Genomic DNA, 18,005 nt, shown 5'->3' with positions numbered 1-18,005 from the left:
AAATAAGACAACAAATGTTTTTTTTTCTTTAGACTTTATGACTCAAACAATGCATGTAAAAACAAACATTTACTTTAAAAAAAAATGGATCATACAATAATACCCCTTAAATGTTGAAAAAGTGCAGGACAGAGTGGTAGAGAAAGAGACGGGTAAACATCATGTGGCTCAATGAGAGGGACCTCCTCTCAAAGTGTGAAGCTTTTTGTTCTCGTGAGTGTTTCAGCTTCACGGTGCAGAGAAGTGACGCATCTGCTGAAGGACGTTTCTCTGCGCTCACCTTAAATCTCACTTTAAGACGTGAAGTGACGCTTGAAACCTCAGATGCACATTCAATGACGAGAGTAAGGCCATTTTGAAATGAATAATATTTGTAAATTATTTTTCAATGAGGGAGCAAGAGTAGAAGTATTCATTTTTAACTGGTTAATTGTACGCATTGATTTTGAAACAGCTGTCCTTCACTCTTTTTAAATTTGGTTGAACAAGTGAACTGGAATTAAATTCAGAATGACGTTTTTTAAACGTGTCCTTTGTTTCAGAGAATTTGAGACGATCAATGAAAGTGATAAAGTGAAATATATGTGAACAAGTAGGGACATAAAATCCATCAGAGAATAACCCGTTGAGCAGAATTGGAATTCAAAAGTGAAGACAAAGATTTATTAATTGCTTGTTTTGCACTTTTGAGTTGCACACGTTGTTAGTTTTATGTCCGTGCTATGTGACGAGCAGCAACCTCAAACGCAGCGCAGGCAGGTCACCAAGTATTTGTGCCACGACTGATAACGTGGCAAATGCTGTTTTACCCAACATGTCTTAAATTCACAAAAACAAAAACATTGCAAAGCAAGTTTCCTTGCAAATTTCACTAGTAGCAGAGAAACTGTAATATATAATATGAAGTTAAAAAGGTTCACATTTATTTTAAAGTCTTCTTGGAACAGTACTCACATGCCCATATGTGCTGTACATTGAAACAGTCTTTGCTTGCTGTCGTTACATCCAATATAAGTAATGAGGGACACAATACACAGCCCTTTCCAAAGTGTATTTGGAGCTATAACGAGGCCAGAGTTACTCATATCAAGAGTGTGTCTTCCAAAATAACAGTCTATTAGGATGCAATTCCTCTTTTTTTAAACTTCTGAGCTGCAATACCTACTTAATAAATCTGCTGAAGCTTCATATTAGTTTCAGAAAGCTTGACTTTTAGGAAGGGAGTCAGTATGAACAAGAGGAACGATCGCAGCAAGCACAATCATAGTTCATATGGGCATCCGTTTTAAGACCGACATTCAAAAATGTGAACCTATCCTTTACCGTGACAGTCCATCGAGAGATATTGTATTTGTCGCACCCCCCTATAGAGTAGTGGTTTTTATCCAGTTATAAGTCCTAAAACATCACGTCATTAAGATGAAAAAGAAAAACTCACATTATCCTGTCAAGAAAGAGGTTTTAGCAGAAGGGCCAGTGATACAAAAAGAAAAAGGTTCAGCAGGTTATTAGAGATGGCAGTGGGAAAGTCAAGTGAGTGGATATACTACCATAAAGTAATGTAGCGTTAGGCTACTATGATGCTGAACATGTTACACGAGTCGTCACTTAGCGCTGTGACGGAAAAGTTCAGTTATACATTCAAAAGTTTGGGTTTAAAAGAACTGAAATCTATAAAGATCAGACAGTCTGCGATTCGAGATAGCCTCTGCTGCAGCAGCGAGTAGAGACGGGGACTGTATGATATTGCAATCAGCCTTGATAAGAAGCTTTCTAATCACTCGCTTTCATCTCGCCAGACACGTCACTGGCTGAGATAAAAGAAAAGCTCCAATTATTGTGGATGACTTTGTATTCACCTTTGGCTCTTAACTTGCTTCCATCACGATCTGTGTGTGTGTGTGTGTGTGTGTGTGTGTGTGTGTGTGTGTGTGTGTGTGTGTGTGTGTGTGTGTGTGTTACGGGCCAACTTTGACATAGGATGAAGGTATATAGCCCTCTTCTCCTCCGGCTCTAAGGACTCTCATCCATCCGTCTCCTTTGTCCTCCTCCATTATACTCAGCAGCTCACCCTCGGTAATGGAAATGGTGCCCTCACTGTTGCCTGCACACACACACACACACACACACACACACACACACACACACACACACACAGAATTGAGACATGTTTAAAAAGGGAGCTGATATTAAATCAATTTGTGAGCGGAGTGTGTGAATATGACAACGTACCCTCAAAAGTGTACAGAGCCGAGCACTGGCCAACAGGAGTTTCTACGTCGTCAAACTCGTCATCGAACTCTAAGTAGATGTTCGGGGACTGGTTAGCTGCTACGACACTGGAAATATCCAAGAACAAAACAAATCAAGACGTCATTTCCTCAGTGAATTCTGCTACACAGATGTATAGAGTTCGATGAGAAGATTGATACCACGCTCTAATGTTTGTACAACAAAAATAAAGCTACAGCCAGACGCCGGGTTAGCTTAGCTTAGCATAAAGACGAGGGTCATCTCTATGTTCCCAGCGTCCTTTGTTCTTGATGTAAACTAACATTATAAGAGATTGGTAAAGGCTATTCTTCACAGCTCAACATGCAAACACATGTAGAGAGAGAGTCACAGTTCAAATGCAGTTTTCTGTGCAGCCACTGCAGAGATATCAACGTCTGAAGAACAAGAACTAAATAAAAACAGTCTTGCCCCCATTGTGCAAATTTTATTTTGGAGAAAATAAATTGGTTTGCAGGAAATTAAGTGTTTGATTCTTACAGTTTCCTGGCAGAGGATCTCCAAACCCCACAATGTGTGGTCTCTTAACAACACTGTGATAGCTCACACAGCCAGCAGTAAACATGCTAACAGATTAGCTCCCTAGCGTTACTGCTTGCTCCGCTCCCCTCGTTGGTCACCCTGGCCTTGCAGGTCGTAGCAACCCATAGACATTCTTCCTGCTTCCACTCTTGATGCTTTAGCTAAACTTACCAGCAGTAGCTTCATATTAAGTGAACAAACATTTAACTCTCTGCAAGTTAATGTGCTAATTTCTACTCCTTTAAAAACACAGGTCTTACCCATGTTGAGTATTATTGTTGATGGCGTTGGAAGATTCCTCTCCTCCCACTGCTTCCGACAGCCACGTCTGATGATGAAGCAGCAATAGATGTTAAGGTTTACACAAAATGCACAAATGAATCCGTCATGCACAGAATATTAGTGTATGTGTGTGTGTGTGCAGAAACCTCATATTTGGCGTGCTCCCCCCTCAGGCGGCCAATGTTCTGGGAAGTTTCTGAGATCTGAGGCTCCAGACTGGAGGGGTCTCCCATCTGTGGATTCTGCTCGTACACACCCTTCATCTTCTCCAGTGCCTCACTGAGGACAGGCGGAGGAACAGAAGTGTTGTTGTATTGGAAATGTGAGCACTCATTTCTCAGGAGGACAGGAGGGACGTCCCTGTATGCTTTTAAATGGAAACTAAAGGCCTGAACGACCATCAACAACAGAACAAAACCAGAAGTGTGATGGACAATTTAGCGAAATGTAGTTTAAGTATGTCAACTCTGAGGCGAACATTTACAAATGTGTAATTAAATTTGATCTTGTTATAATGTTTATGCACCTGAGGCTTCTCTGTTGCACACAAACACAAATAAAGCTTCTTCTTTTTTTTTTATAAGCTTTTTTCGATTGTGGAAATGTATTATTTATAGGTTTGAAAACCAATTTTTCTAAAGCGATAAGTCTTATATTAACACACAACTTTCTGCTACAGTTGAAACTGCTTTGGTTATTTCACATGGTCTGTTGTGTTCTCTCAGTTTGTTACAGTTAGGGGTTGTTCGCCACACTTTAACTAATAAATTATAAGCAACCAAAGTTATTCAAAGTCATAGAGAAATACTTCACAGGCTTTTTAAGAGCATCCATGCAGTTGATAAGATTTTCAATTAACCAACGATCCATTTTAAATGTAAAACATGTCGGCGCAGAGTCGCACCAAACACATCAGCAAGGTAATTCTGCAGTTTCTAGCTTGCAGTAGGAGATAGAGGTTGTTTCTTGACACCTTCCCCTGCTCCTGACGACGGTTTTAAAGTAAATCCAAACGCTTGAAACTGCAATGATGTCCTCTAACTTTAACTCTACTCCGACCTAATTGGGTGTCGACCAATGAAAGTATTAAAATGTCTGCCAACAGACTTAAACCCGAACACAATGAGGACAAATTAAGACTAATCATGTGGGAGAACATCACATAAGCTCCAATCTTTTCTGCCGCAAACAAGTTTGGATGATCACAATGAATTAAAACTAATGAGGAACTTTCAGGATGGAGATGTTGTCACCTTTGGTCCTGCGCCTTCTGCAGCTCTTTGGAGATGTCGTCAATCTTCGACTGCAGCCTCTTCTTCCTCTGCTCCGGAGGAAGGTGAGAGAAATCTTCTGCAGCAGGCGGCTACACACACACAGACACACACACACACAGTAACTATCCGATGCATCATGTATACAACAACCTTATGAATGATCACCACCAGATGTCACTCCTTTCTGTTTCTATTGCTCGTTCCATACACAGAAAGAAAGCTAACAATAGAGAGACACATAATTGCTCTATGTAAAGGAAACAAACCATGTTCACGGTACGAACGTAGGGATTGGGAAACAGAGAAAACACAGTTCCAGATAAAGAGAGCGAAGAGAAAGACTATTCAGAACCGTATAACATCCCCTGAGAGTTTCAGCTGTGCTGTTCTGTACTGATGCAACAAGACTTTCTCCTGTGATGCCATGTTCATTTAAGTAAGTGCAAGAATTCTATTTCATTACAAATTATCATTTGAATCTAAAATTATTATGAAGGGAAAACTATAATACGTGCACGTGATTTAAGATTTATTTTTATAAAATGAAACAGATTTAGAGTCTCTAAGATTTCCTGAGTTGAGGAGTAACAAAGCACTATTAACGTAAGTATCTTGGTGACCTTTGCATTGATTAAAAGTCTCGCTGTAGACCTCTGGACCAGTTTGAGCTGAGAGGTGTGCTGTGATGAAGAGTATTAAGAGTATAACGAGTATAACGAGTGGGCCTTGCACTTTATTCCAGAGACAAAAGGTAAAGAACATGATGAGAGAACAGATTTTAAGACACAATAACAAACAGACTATTTATTCTCTTGAAAGGTTGAACAACAGTTTACAGCGTCTTTGTTTTTATTGTCCAAAGTAGCAACAATTTCTTTTAAAGGAAATGTTGCAGTTGAGCTTTTATTGCAAGTTTTTACTTAATGAAATTTAGTAATAAATATATGTTCGATATTAGTCTTGACTTAGAAGTTATACATCCGTTAGGCATCACAGAATGAAGACTTGGTTCTCTGGTTTTAGTTTAAAAGAGAAAGTTCAAAATGTTCCCTGAATAAAACATTTATTTCATTTGGTAAATTAAAGAGTAACTTCACCCAGACAAAGAATCCTGCTGGCACTGCCAACTCGTGGTGACTACAAGCACCTGTGATTACAGGTGAGGTCACATGAAGCCCGGTCACACCTGTATTTAAAATGCCGAAATGTCGCGAAAGAAATCAGGTAAAATGAGTGGATGCAAAGTAAATAGGCATGAATTGTTTCTATCGACACACTTTATTAGTTATTATTAATTATTAGTCTTTTGAATAAACTCAGCAACCGAAAACAGAAACCCAGTTTGTGCCTCTGTATTAATATTACATTTAAAGAATTATCCCGGCTATCTGGGGAAAAAGTCTTTAAATAAAAACAAAACAACCACTGCTCATATTTAACAATCTTAGTAGAATAATATTACCAGTTATATTTGTATGTTTCGATCTTCTAGTTTTAGACAAAAAGGACATTTCTTTCTGAATTTGTATTATTATGTAAATAAAATTGACTTTTTTTTTTTAAATCACGCAGCAGATGGAATATTTTTTTATCCTGATGGTTAAATTAAATGGTGTGACCGGACCTTTATACCTTTTTACTTGCGGAGGTCAGTGCAGCATGATCCAGCGTGGAGTTACTCCTTAAAGGTTGGACTTGTATAAGTGGGGTTGTATGAGGTACTCTTCCATAGATCAGTTTAAGTGTTCGCTACGCTAAGAACATTTTCTCCGCTTCTTGCCGTCAGACAGACCTTTCTGACTGTTTTCATCAATGGAGTCTGGTGGCCTTGAAGAGAGCGTAGATATACAGGCTTCAGTTCTCAGGGCTGCCTGATGGCAAGGTTATGCTATAAAAATATTCTGAATACTGCGAACACTAAAATAAATAGTTTTTTTAGGGGCTAACATACGTTTTGCTGCTGCCCCCGTCCACAGCAGTACATTACTTTGCTTCGTACTCCTGTCTGTTTCTTCAAACTGGGTGTTGCCATCTATTGTAGGTACTAGTACTTCATACAACTCCACTTCAAAACATCCAAACTATCCCTCTAAATAGTTTTCCCCCTTGAGAACCATCCAGCACCAGAATACTGTTATTTAAGCACCTTTTGATTTTGACCCTTAAATGTAACGATAATAAATGTTACCATGTGCTTTTCAGCATTCGACGTCTAGACGGAGAGAAAGGGACACTCCGTGTGAGAAAGGTGTACAGCATGAACACCACATGGGAAACACTGTTACAATAACAAGCATGGTAACTGTACACATGTTGAGGTATAACATCGTATTTACATGAATGAGACAAATGTATGAGGAGGGTGTTTACAGACAGCGGGTGGAGGACCTGAGCAGATGTCGTCACTCACCGAGTGTTTGTGTAATATCTTTAAGGTGGCAATCCTGGGTTTGATAGAGCGATTAAACTCTCTAAAGCAGACAGAGAGAGGGGACTGCTGCAGCTTGGAGAGGGGGAGGGAGCGGGGGCGGCTGCCCGGTGGGAAAGGGCACGGGGGAGAGATAGACGGAGAGGCAAACTGAGGAAAGGGGGAGGAGACAAGGGAGCAGAGGAAGAGGAGCAAAGGAGTAAGAAGAGGACACTGATAAAGACAGGAAAACAAGAGAAGAAGAAAGGGGAGTCAAACAGATGCAGAGATCTTTGTGATAAAGTGGACAAAGAGTTAAAGAGAGAGCGAGAAGCGCTTTTTGGGGCAAGTCTGTGCAGCAGACTGGAATTAGAATTGGTCCCTGAGGGCAACAGGGTAGTGGGGTAAGACATGAGTGGAATGTGTGTGTGTGTGTGTGTGTGTGTGTGTGTGTGTGTGTGTAAATGCACATTGTTATGAGACCATGTGAGCGTCATTTTGCACTTCTACAACAGAAGGAGCATAACAAAAGAGGCCTGATATCTATGCACAGAGTGGACTAAAGATTTTTAAGTTCTTCAAAGACGTCTTGAAACGTATCTGCAACAAGTCGTTAAACCAACAGTACAGGTTTATCCACAGTTGACTGTAACACTACGCCTTTTCTGAGGTGTGTATTGAGGAATGTCTATCATTATTATTTGAAATATAAACATGTCACTTATTGAAGGATAAGTTTGGTGATACTTATTTTTTCTTATGCCAACAAATCCCATTAAAAGTCAAAAACTCCTCTAAAGCTGCATCAGTGAGTCGCACCATTGCACCGGGCGACATGTTGCTTTCTTGCGATGAACATGGGCACTGTAGTTTACTTTTAAATCACACATACACTGTAAAAGAAGAACAAAAATCACTTGCATGGCAAAAGTGTATTCATCCGCAGCAGAAAATAGTCCCCAACAGATCTACTCCTGTTTGAGTAACTTTTACTAAAAAATACAGATCCCAGCTGTTTAAGGAAATGATGTTGAGAGAAGACTTTGCTGGTTTTAGAACAATGTTCCTTACCTTTCAAGAAACCATCACAATCTGCTGGTGTAATGTGTTTTCAACACTTACCTTTACCGATACATTAAACATTAAACATTTCTGACTGTTGTCAGACCGAAAACAGAAAACATGGCGCTGAATTGTCAAATCAACTCCGTTAAGTGCGTTTAAAGAACCAAAGTTATATGGATTACATAACAGGATCATTTTTAGCCTGATCACAACTTGATAGCCCGGATTAGTTGAGCCATATTCGACGGGGAGGATTTTCAGGTATGCAGAAGCAGAAGCAGAGAGGGGAGAGGCAGTACACATCTTGTCCATTGAGACGCTGCATTTTATATGCAAACTCAAACTCAGAGCGAAACTAATGTGAACAGAATTCACCTTGTTCTTCTTGCTGAAAGGCCAGAGCTTGGCACGCCCTTTGGGAGGGTTGAGGCTGGAGTCAGAGGTTGCCGATTTGATTCCCTGGGTGTAGTCTTCAAACTCAACATCTGCAGGTCGCTCAAAGCCAGACTTGTGCTGCTCTATGAACAGTATCGAGTCCTGCAGGGAGACAAACGGTTAAGTGTTGACAACAACTGATACTGGACCTTTGAGGATGGTCACAATACATTAGTTCTTTAACATAAAAACATAATCTCTCCCTTTAAACACCAGAACACGGACCAGCATCACAAGCTTCACAAATATGACCATTATTTTAATAGTGTGGGTGAAACAGAATAAAACGAAACGACCGAATAAACACAACATTATTACCTGTTTCTCATTAATTTTCACCCCTGCTGTGGAAATCCCCTCTAAACACTTGGTGATGATGGGCAGCACGTTCTTCTCGATGTCTGAAAACTGGCAGTAGCCCTCCGCCATCCGCCGAATCCTCCGCTCATCCATGTCCTGCATTTTCTGTTTTGCACACAATCATACAACTTCCTTCCTAAATGTCATATTACATTCACACTGTCTGTGTTTATAAATTGGCCATTCGTACATGCGTATGAAAACACTGGAGAGCTATTAACTTTTGAAAGGGTGCGTTTGGTTTCTATTACGTAATTTAAAACAGGTGTGTGCCCAGTGCATTGTGAATGTGTGCGTTTACACGCGTCTTTCTCTCACATTGAAGATCTGCGGTATCTCCGTGTAGTAGAAGAAGTTTTGTTCCTTGTTGTATTTCTGGAGCTGGGCTGCATAGTCGTTCCTGCACTCCTCCGCTGTGTGTGTGCGGGCATGGGCATGTTGCTTGGCCTTCAGAGCGAAAGATAAATGGAGCGACGGAAGAGAGCGGGAGGGGAACATGAAAGGATGCAGGAAGAGGGAGAAAAGATGCAAAACAAAAAGAGGGAAAAGTGTGGGAACAGATTCAGGGAGACAGACAAGGAAAGTTCAAGGTTTGTTTTCTTTGACTGAAAATATCTGAAAATCAGTGTTCAGTTGTTGATGCTAACGTGTGTGTGTGTGTGTGTGTGTGTGTGTGTGTTTACTTTGTCGACATCGAGCCTGGTGGCATTGCTGTCGCACTCCGTTTTCTCTGCTTGTTGAGTGGCTTTTTCAGCCTCACCCCACTCCTTGGCAAAGCGCTTCTTAGTCTGCACACACACACACACACACACACACACACACAAAAGAAACATTATTTATTTATATATATATATATATATATATATATATATATATATATATATATATATATATATATATATATATATATATATATATATATATATATATATATATATATATTCACGTCTGGTGGTATCTAGGGAAACAGATAGATTGCGTTTCATTTGAAAGATGTTTTCTCAAACCCAACAATGTTCCAATTCTTGGTGTATAACTGATCTATATAACATTATTAAATGATGAATTGACCAATAATAAAGTAACAGACCTGTGAATAGTTTTTACTACTTTCTTACAAATAAATAAATAAAAAATGTTGCTGGGGAGGAAGCAGAAATGTCAGACATATAGTTTCTAAACTATTTTTAGGGAATTGCACATTTCCAATAAATTCCTATACGTGTCTTTGAAAGAACCGTGCAAACTGGTCCTCACTACGGTTAAATAGAGACACAATGAATTAACTCCAAACACTTGTTAAACCATCTTAATTTAGCATCTCGTCTGTTCTGCAGCAGCTCTGCTGAACAAGCAGAAATGTGCAATTTGTTACAGGCAAACATACAGTTCAACATGTATGAAAAATAAAGTACCAAACGATAAATGAATAACTATTCACTTGGGTTTCTCTTAAGGAAAATAACTTAATATAAGCTTAACTAACCAAAATAATGCTCAAATAACTTAGTTTTTCCTTTAATTAGTATAATAAACATTATTTCCACGAAACCTTTAAGAAACTGTAGGAAAACACAAACAATAAACAACAATAACAATAATGTGATCCAAACTAGACGTCGGGAAGCAACCCGAACACGTGACTCACACTTTCTAGTTGTTTAAAGCTGGTCTCTAAATTCTGCTGGGTCTTCTTGGCATCAGACAGGTGCTGGGGAAGGAAAAGGTTTCAGTTAATGATGAGGACACAAGGTACCACGTAAATCTGGCAGCCTTCCCCGTTCCCTCCCTTCCCCAGTGGGACCTCCCTCCCTCCCTCACTGTTTTGCGTTCCTGCTTGAGATCCTGCAGGTACTTGGTGAGATCCACACAGATGGCGGTCATCATGTTTTCAGCGATGAGCTCCCGTTGGCCGGCGTAATCGTTCAGCTCGTTGAGGATCTCCTGGAGTGATGCGTGGTTGCTGAATCTGCAGCACGGAGGGAGAGACCGAGAGCGATGAGCACGGTGCTCTAATACAGAGGGCCTCTCAAGGACCCCTCACAAGATAGACAACATACAAGAGGAATGTATTAGAAAGATATAAAACGTGATACAAATGTTTGAGAGTTAGATTAAATGTTGGATTAGAATGTAATCTACGAAGTATTATAGATTTAAAAAATGTGACATAATTAGTTGAACTATGTAGCCTTTTGTAAAAAAATAAACTTTTCACTCTTTCCTGGCAGAGACGCCCCACTTTTTAAAATCACTGCTCTAATAAGTGATATTATGTTAAAAACTCATCAGACAAAGTGAAAGGAATGGATTAAACTGTGTGTTTATCTGCGTTGGTTGCAAACATTAGCATCTCCTGCTAACTAGCTGAATAGTTACAGTAGAAACGTTGCATTATTTTCAAGATAATTACATTATTTAGTGTTTTTTCTTTAGAATCCACCTGTGGGAGCCAGGATGCTACAATATCAGAGTTGAGTTTAACGGTCATGCTCCGTTTGGGTTTTGACAAACTTCTGTAAGTTTAAACCACATTTCTCAAATGATTTTCTCTTTTATACAAAGTGACACATACTTACTTACAATACGGCACTATAATACTCACAAGACATCAAACAAAGTCATCTGGAGTTTTAAAACAACTCACACACACATAGTTTTAGCGTTAACATTATATTATAGCTTATAAATTACTCTGAATCTGCCACAGTTATCATTCCTCCTGCATATGCGTGTCATATTGTCATTTTTATATATTTACTGTATGTAATTTATATATATGCATTAAAGGAAACTGGACATTTTGTTCCCTTACTTGCAGTCTTGCTCATCTTTGCTCCCTCGTTTGGCATATTTCTTTGATAGAGTCCTGTTAGAGTAAAAACAGAAGTGTGACTCTCTATTACACACACACATATACATGATCCCAATTCATGTTCATTTGAATAAACATTCATTAACAGGCTCATAAAAAGCAAAATGCACACCTGAGTTGTTTGGCGTAGCTCTGCTCTATTTCTGTCCGTTCCTTCACAAACTTTATGTAACGCTCCACCAGGTCGATGCCGGACTGCGTGTGTTTGTCGATGTGATCATACTGGTCCTAAGAGAGGAACAGCACAGAGCGACACGTGTTTTCATACATGTATATAAGAACACGAGCGCTGCGGCATCCGTCGAGAAACACCTTGAGCTCGACATGTCTCACAGCAAACCTCCAGCACACTCTTGGATAGTGACATCATTTTTAATTGTGCTCCAGCACTTTTGATTTGAGATAAAGTTAGTGAAGTCACAATTGAGGGTTACACACACACACACACACACACACACACACACACACACACACACACACACACACTGCACTGGCTGAGTCAGACACATGACCTCAGTCTCAGTTATCCTGTGTTTCACTTACTGAAGACCAGACTGGAAGCAAAAATGGAAACAAGAAGTGAAGCTGGCTGCAGTAAAGGCCTGATAAAGCGACATGTCTCTGTTAACGTCAGTGGGTCATAAACTTCAAACTAAAGCGGAAATGCTTCAACTAGCTGAACGACTCTGATTCTGCAACTGTTTTTCTTTTAAACAAAATTGGCAAACATTGTCTAGTTTTATAGCTTTTCAAATGTGAGTTTTTGTAGCGTATTTAGCATTGTTGCATGAAAAGTGACATTAACATCGAATGCGTCATTGCATTAATAATGCACCGTCTGACATCTGCACATACTGGGAACATTCCTGTTTTGGATTTTGGGCTGAAATGAACGCACCAGAGCCCAAGATGACATCATAACATTTCTTGTTATGTCCGACCAACAGTCCAAAACCCAAACATTGTCAGTTAACTGACACAGTCGGAAGGAAAACCAGAACATATTCTGTGTGTGTTTGTGGACCTTGAGTGAGCTTGTGACATTAAGGAACGAGAAATCAATTATTAAAATAGCTGCTGAATAATTTTCAATTGACGAAGCATTTCAGCTGAAACCACATTTCATAAGGCTGTGGATCTGACACAAATGGAAACTGGAAGTCTAAGAATAACCCTCCCCACACACACACACACACACACACACACACACACACACACACACACACACACACACACACACACACACACACACACACACACACACACACACACACACACACACACACACACACACACAAACTACAAAAGGTGTAGTAGAGAATAAAAGCAAACTCTTCTTTCAACATTCCTCTCCGTCTCTCTCTTTACACACATTCATGCCTTGAGAACACACACACACACGCACACACACACAAACCTGTTGGACAGGTAACATTTGTCCTCTCTGTCCCCACTAACTTATTTCTACACAGAGTCATATAACATACAAGGGCTCAGAGAAGGGGAACGTGACAATGAAGAACACAAAGAAAGACTCCACCTTTTGGTTGTGTGTGTGTGTGTGTGTGTGTGTGTGTGTGTGTGTGTGTGTGTGTGTGTGTGTGTGTGTGTGTGTGTGTGTGTGTGTGTGTGTGTGTGTGTGTGGAGACTGCAGAGACCCACATATTGAGTCCTCAGAGGAGGGTAAAGCTAAATGGAGATCATACAGTAACACAGTTAGCAATGTCCTGGATACGAGAGCGGCGGGAAGCAGGAAAGAAAAGGATTCGACAACATGAGTACGGTGGAGTGAAACTGACGTTTTGCATCAGGAAGGAGAGCGATTGGGGGAATCAGATTGACTAGAAACAAACTGTGATGAAGAGATTGAAGAGCTTGTGAAAAATCTTTGAGATATATTCCTGCATGTATTTACCACTTCTGCTGCTACGCCCCATTACTCCACTGTAACACATCTGCATGTTTGTGCCAGAGGAGGAAATACTGATAGTGAGACTGAGAGAGGGTTCAGGAATGAGATAATCATTAGCTCAGTGTGAACCTCCGCCCTGTGACTGACGGTCCCAGGGGCCTCTACAAACCCTGGAACCAGTCGGACTAGTCCCACCCCTCACTGTGACGACACACGGCAGCACATGTTTGCTCATCCAGGCTGATCTGAGGTCTGATTCTAGCTCCCCTCAGTCGTAATGTAAGCGGAAGAGGCTGCACCAGCTTTCCATAAAGTTTGAGTAAAGTTCTCATTAAGTACTGTTACAAACTATTGATTTACTAAATCAGGTTGCACCGTCAGGATTAAATGTCTTAGCTAGTAGGAACTTTAGTAATGCGTAAATCAGTTGCTAGGAAACATATGTAGCCTCGTCCTATTTACAGTAAAGCAATCAACTAGGCAAACAGGAAGTCACTGGAGCCTTACAACCTCGAGCATAACCTCCAAAAGGCATAATTTATATTTTAAAAAAACAAATCTTTACATATTATATAAGTTTACATTTGTGTAAAAAGCTTCTTGAGGGCATCCAAGGTTTTCAAGGCTCTCAATTGGTTGTCGTCCTTTCTGTCAGACATGACAGTTTAAGGTCGCTTTTTACTCTGTGGAGTTCCACAGGGTTCAATCCTTGGTCCCATGGTTTTCTCCCTCTACATGTTACTTCTAGTCAATCTTAGTCAGTTCAACTGCATCTCTCAACATGCAGCTTTACTTTTCAGTTAAGCAAAACGACATGGGTAATATATCCAGGACTGCCTGGCTGCTATCAAGGAATGGATATCGCTTAACTGCCTTCATCTAACTTCAGACAAAACCGAGGTTCTTCTTATTGGTCCTGATAACTTTGTCTCCAACGTAAAATCCTACATCAGCCGTTCTAGCCACCAGTGTTAAACCCTTAACGAGAAACATAGGTGTCATCTTTGACCCTGACATAAACTAGCTTCTGCAAAGCTGCTTCTTCCAACTCCGAATCATCACAAAAATCAAGTCAAGATCTAGAATGACTTATTCTACTTATTCATAGCCTTCTTTTTCACTATTGCAATGCTCTTTTCTCTTGTCTCAGCCAACCCTGTCCCACATCACAACATTCCTCGCACCCTTTCACTGGCTCCCCGTAAAGTACAGAATAGACTTCAAGATACTGCTTATCACTTACAAGGCCTCGCTCGCCATACCTCGCTCCCTCCGCAAATCAAAGAGAGATTAGGGGCCTGTCCCTCTGGAACTGTCTCCCCTTCTACTTCTAAAGTTTTTAAAAGTCCAAGGGTGAAGTCTTTAAATATCTTGTTTGGTATTCCGTATAATATGATATTTTAAAAAACTGAAAAGCAGGACATATTTTCCCATATTTGAGAGGCTGAAAACAGCATCTTCTGCAATTTCTGCACGAAAAGAAATTAACAGTTAATTTATTATCAAAATATATGGCGATTATTTTTCTGTCAATCGACTAACGATCAGTTGATTAATAGTTGCAGCTCTAATAAAACTGATGCTGTGCAGCCAAACAGTGTTCAAACCAAGTTTCCAAAAATACCAAATATGTGAATTTGGGGGAAATTTGTGTTAAGAATGTGGCATTAGATGATTTTTCAAACTTAAAAGCTACAAAAGTAAGAAACTGTATGACATGGGGCTAAATGGGGGATGTTTTACTTCCCTTTCAAATCATCCTCTGTACTCACAATTATTCTCATGTTCTCTTTTCCATAAATCAAACATCATTCAATCTATAAATATCAGAAAATGCCAATAAAAATGTCGTAAAGTTAAAAAGAAAACTAAATATTTTCAGTTTATTATAAATTATAGGACAAACAAAAAGCAGCACATTGACATTAATGCTTAAAAAATTACTTTTTGATGCCAACAATTCACAAGTTCCAGTTTCTCAATTGTGAGCATTTTCTGCTTTTCTTTGTCCGATGTGATAATAAACTGAATATCTTCAGGTTTTGGCCTGTTGGTCAGACAAAACAAGCCGATATAAGGAATCAATTTGGGCTTTGGGAGAGAGCGATGGCCTTTTTTCTCTGTTTACACCCATTTTATAAACCAAACAATTAGACAATGATGAAAATAATCAGGAGATGAATTCTGACAACTGACTGATCGAATAGTTTCAGCTCTAGCTATGATACGTTTTGGTTTTCCCACAATAAAGCCACAGTTTATCAGATCCCATCAAACACAACACAAGGTGTTAAATGATTTTGAACTTTATCAACAAACGCAGCATTAAACAGCCTCACCCAGTCTAGCAGTGGAATAATCTCAAAGGCATGTACTCAGGCTCTGAAAACAATCAGAGCAGGATTAAGGAGATTTAGTCGTGTTTGCTCCTAAATTCAGCTATTAAACCGACTATCACGAACAGTCAGGGTGTTTTGTTTGAAGCACACATTCTGTACTTAACACGCATTTTCTTGAGGTCACCTTCCACATCTGTGTGTAGAGCTGAGATGATTGGCTTATCTGTTATGAATCAATCATCAGACTTAATCAGGAGCTATTTGGACAATTGATTAACTGTGTATGAAGCAAAAATGCCAAACATTCTCAGGTTTCTGCTTCTCAAATGTGAGGATTTCCTGCCTTTCTGTGTCGTAGGTGAAGTAAACAGGATGTCTTTGGGTTCTGGACGGCTGGTCGGACAAAACACGTAATTTAAAGTAGGACTGAGAAATTTATCAATATTAGATCGATGTCGTGACATGAGACTCGATATCTTCTTAGATTTTGGATGTCCTGTGTTGTCTTTTCCTGGTTTTAAAAGCTGCATGTGAGTAAATTGATGTAATTGTTCTTACCAGACTGTTTCTAATATTCACCCACATTACTCAGTTATTATTTATCAAAAATCTCATTGTGTTAATATTTTTTGGGAAAGCACCAATGGCCCTACAATATCGATTCATTGATTGTATTTGATCAATTAAAAATACAGTACACAAATGTGCATACAGTACTGTAGTACAGTAGGATATCCTCCTGAGGCCAGGAGGCAGGCTGGAGAAGTGGGTGACGTGTGAAAACAATGATAAACATAAAACATCAATATTATAAAGTATTCTAAAAATGATTTAAAAAAAACAACACAAATTCGTAAACTAGCCCAAAGCGTAGATCTGTCCTGGAAAGGATGTTTCACTATATTAACTTAATCAGCATCTTTTTCTTCAGCTGCTTTTTAAAAACTGAAAATGTGCTTTTCCCTACTTTACCGTTACTTGTGCATTGAGTTGTTTCAGGTTAGATACTCTAGCCCTCGTATTTAGACCAAGCGAGTTCAAAACATACAGAAAATATCTGGTCAAATTATTGGGACAAAGACCTTGTTAATCTTGAAGATACCAAGATATGAGGTCAAAGATATTGTGATATTTGATGCACTCCATATCAACCAGCCCTGCTTCTTTTTAATACTTATTCCTGATGTTTTATAGACCAAAAGACTGATTGATTAACTAGGAAACTAATCTTAATACATAAATAATTGTTGCTTTCAGCCCTAGATCAGAAGCCTCCAGTCCAGTGCTGCCTGTGACTCCACAGAGGTCTTTGCTGCTGTGAGGGACGTTTTGACCTGATGACTGTCACCGTGATTCACAGCTGAGAGAGACACTGACCAGATGCAGACACAAGCCTGAGCCTTCAACACTTCCTGAGAGGTGTTGTCACAAAGCAAAGCTCAGGTTAGAGCATGCATGAAGGAGAAGTGAGACAGAAAGGTGGTGGAGTACACCTTTAGCCTACAGTGTGCAGATAAGGTGGCCAGAAAGAGTAATATAACTCTTCCTTCCCCTCTTATAATAAGGTATGCAGAGTTGCGAAATCCTCTGGCTGAAGGCTTTTGCAGATAGACTCCTGCTGCTGTCGCTACTTTACCCAGGCCTGAGTCCCGTGTACATAGTGTGTCGACGAAAACAAAAGCAGGGCAGCCTACTCTTAAGGGATGTTTCTTTTTATAATGACTTCTCCCAGAGGGCTCTCCTTGTGTCAGCTGTCAACTTACCCAAAGATCTGTTCCCCAGTCCATGTCCGCAAAACTAAAGTTCAGATGTTCGAGGAAAGGAAGCAGCAGTCCGTGTCAAAGAAAAGAAACAACCAGGTGTTGGTGGAGGAAAAACAGATAAAACACTCCCCTCGTTATTCCACAAAACTGTGTGTTTCGAAAGCGGAGATGGCGGAGGAAATGTTTGGAGGAAGTCTACGCCTTCTCTTTGGCACGGACACGGCCGTCCTGTTTCTTACAGCCAGCGAGAGAGAAAATATGTTCAGGCGCTTTTTCCTGAAACAAGTTTGGGTCCCAGAGAGAGAGAGAGCGCGCGCAAGAGAGAGCGAGAGAGAGAGAGAGCGCGCGCAAGAGAGAGCGAGAGAGAGAGAGCGCGCGCAAGAGAGAGCGAGAGAGAGAGAGCGCGCGCAAGAGAGAGCGAGAGAGAGAGAGCGCGCAAGAGAGAGCGAGAGAGAGAGAGAGCGCGCGCAAGAGAGAGC

The 18,005-nt window shown here is 40.1% G+C and overlaps 1 protein-coding gene across 1 annotated transcript; it reads right to left on the bottom strand.

Moving 5' to 3' along the window:
* Positions 1–15: 15 nt before the first annotated feature.
* On the bottom strand, positions 16–17,550 carry trip10b (thyroid hormone receptor interactor 10b). Its single transcript, XM_029433278.1, has 14 exons — positions 17,527–17,550; positions 11,625–11,740; positions 11,453–11,506; positions 10,459–10,606; positions 10,286–10,348; positions 9,321–9,425; positions 8,956–9,084; positions 8,596–8,742; positions 8,218–8,379; positions 4,350–4,459; positions 3,243–3,375; positions 3,075–3,142; positions 2,233–2,339; positions 16–2,104 (listed from the first exon to the last, which is right to left on the bottom strand). Exons 1-14 carry the CDS (start codon positions 17,548–17,550, stop codon positions 1,959–1,961), a joined length of 1,512 nt encoding a protein of 503 aa, XP_029289138.1. The 3' UTR covers positions 16–1,958.
* Positions 17,551–18,005: the final 455 nt, after the last annotated feature.

The sequence above is a fragment of the Cottoperca gobio genome, chromosome 1 (genome assembly GCF_900634415.1).
Source record: "Cottoperca gobio chromosome 1, fCotGob3.1, whole genome shotgun sequence".
NCBI lineage: Eukaryota > Metazoa > Chordata > Actinopteri > Perciformes > Bovichtidae > Cottoperca > Cottoperca gobio.
This window is presented reverse-complemented; position numbering and strand designations above follow the sequence as displayed.

Excerpts from the sequence above, each read along its gene's own strand:
- trip10b (XM_029433278.1), bottom strand. The coding sequence starts at position 17,550 with ATGGACTGGGGAACAGATCTTTGG. Across the intron at positions 10,607-11,452 it reads AAAGATGAGCAAGACTGCAA|ATTCAGCAACCACGCATCAC; the intron begins GTAAGGGAACAA and ends TCCGTGCTGCAG. Across the intron at positions 10,349-10,458 it reads TCAAGCAGGAACGCAAAACA|CACCTGTCTGATGCCAAGAA; the intron begins GTGAGGGAGGGA and ends TTCCTTCCCCAG.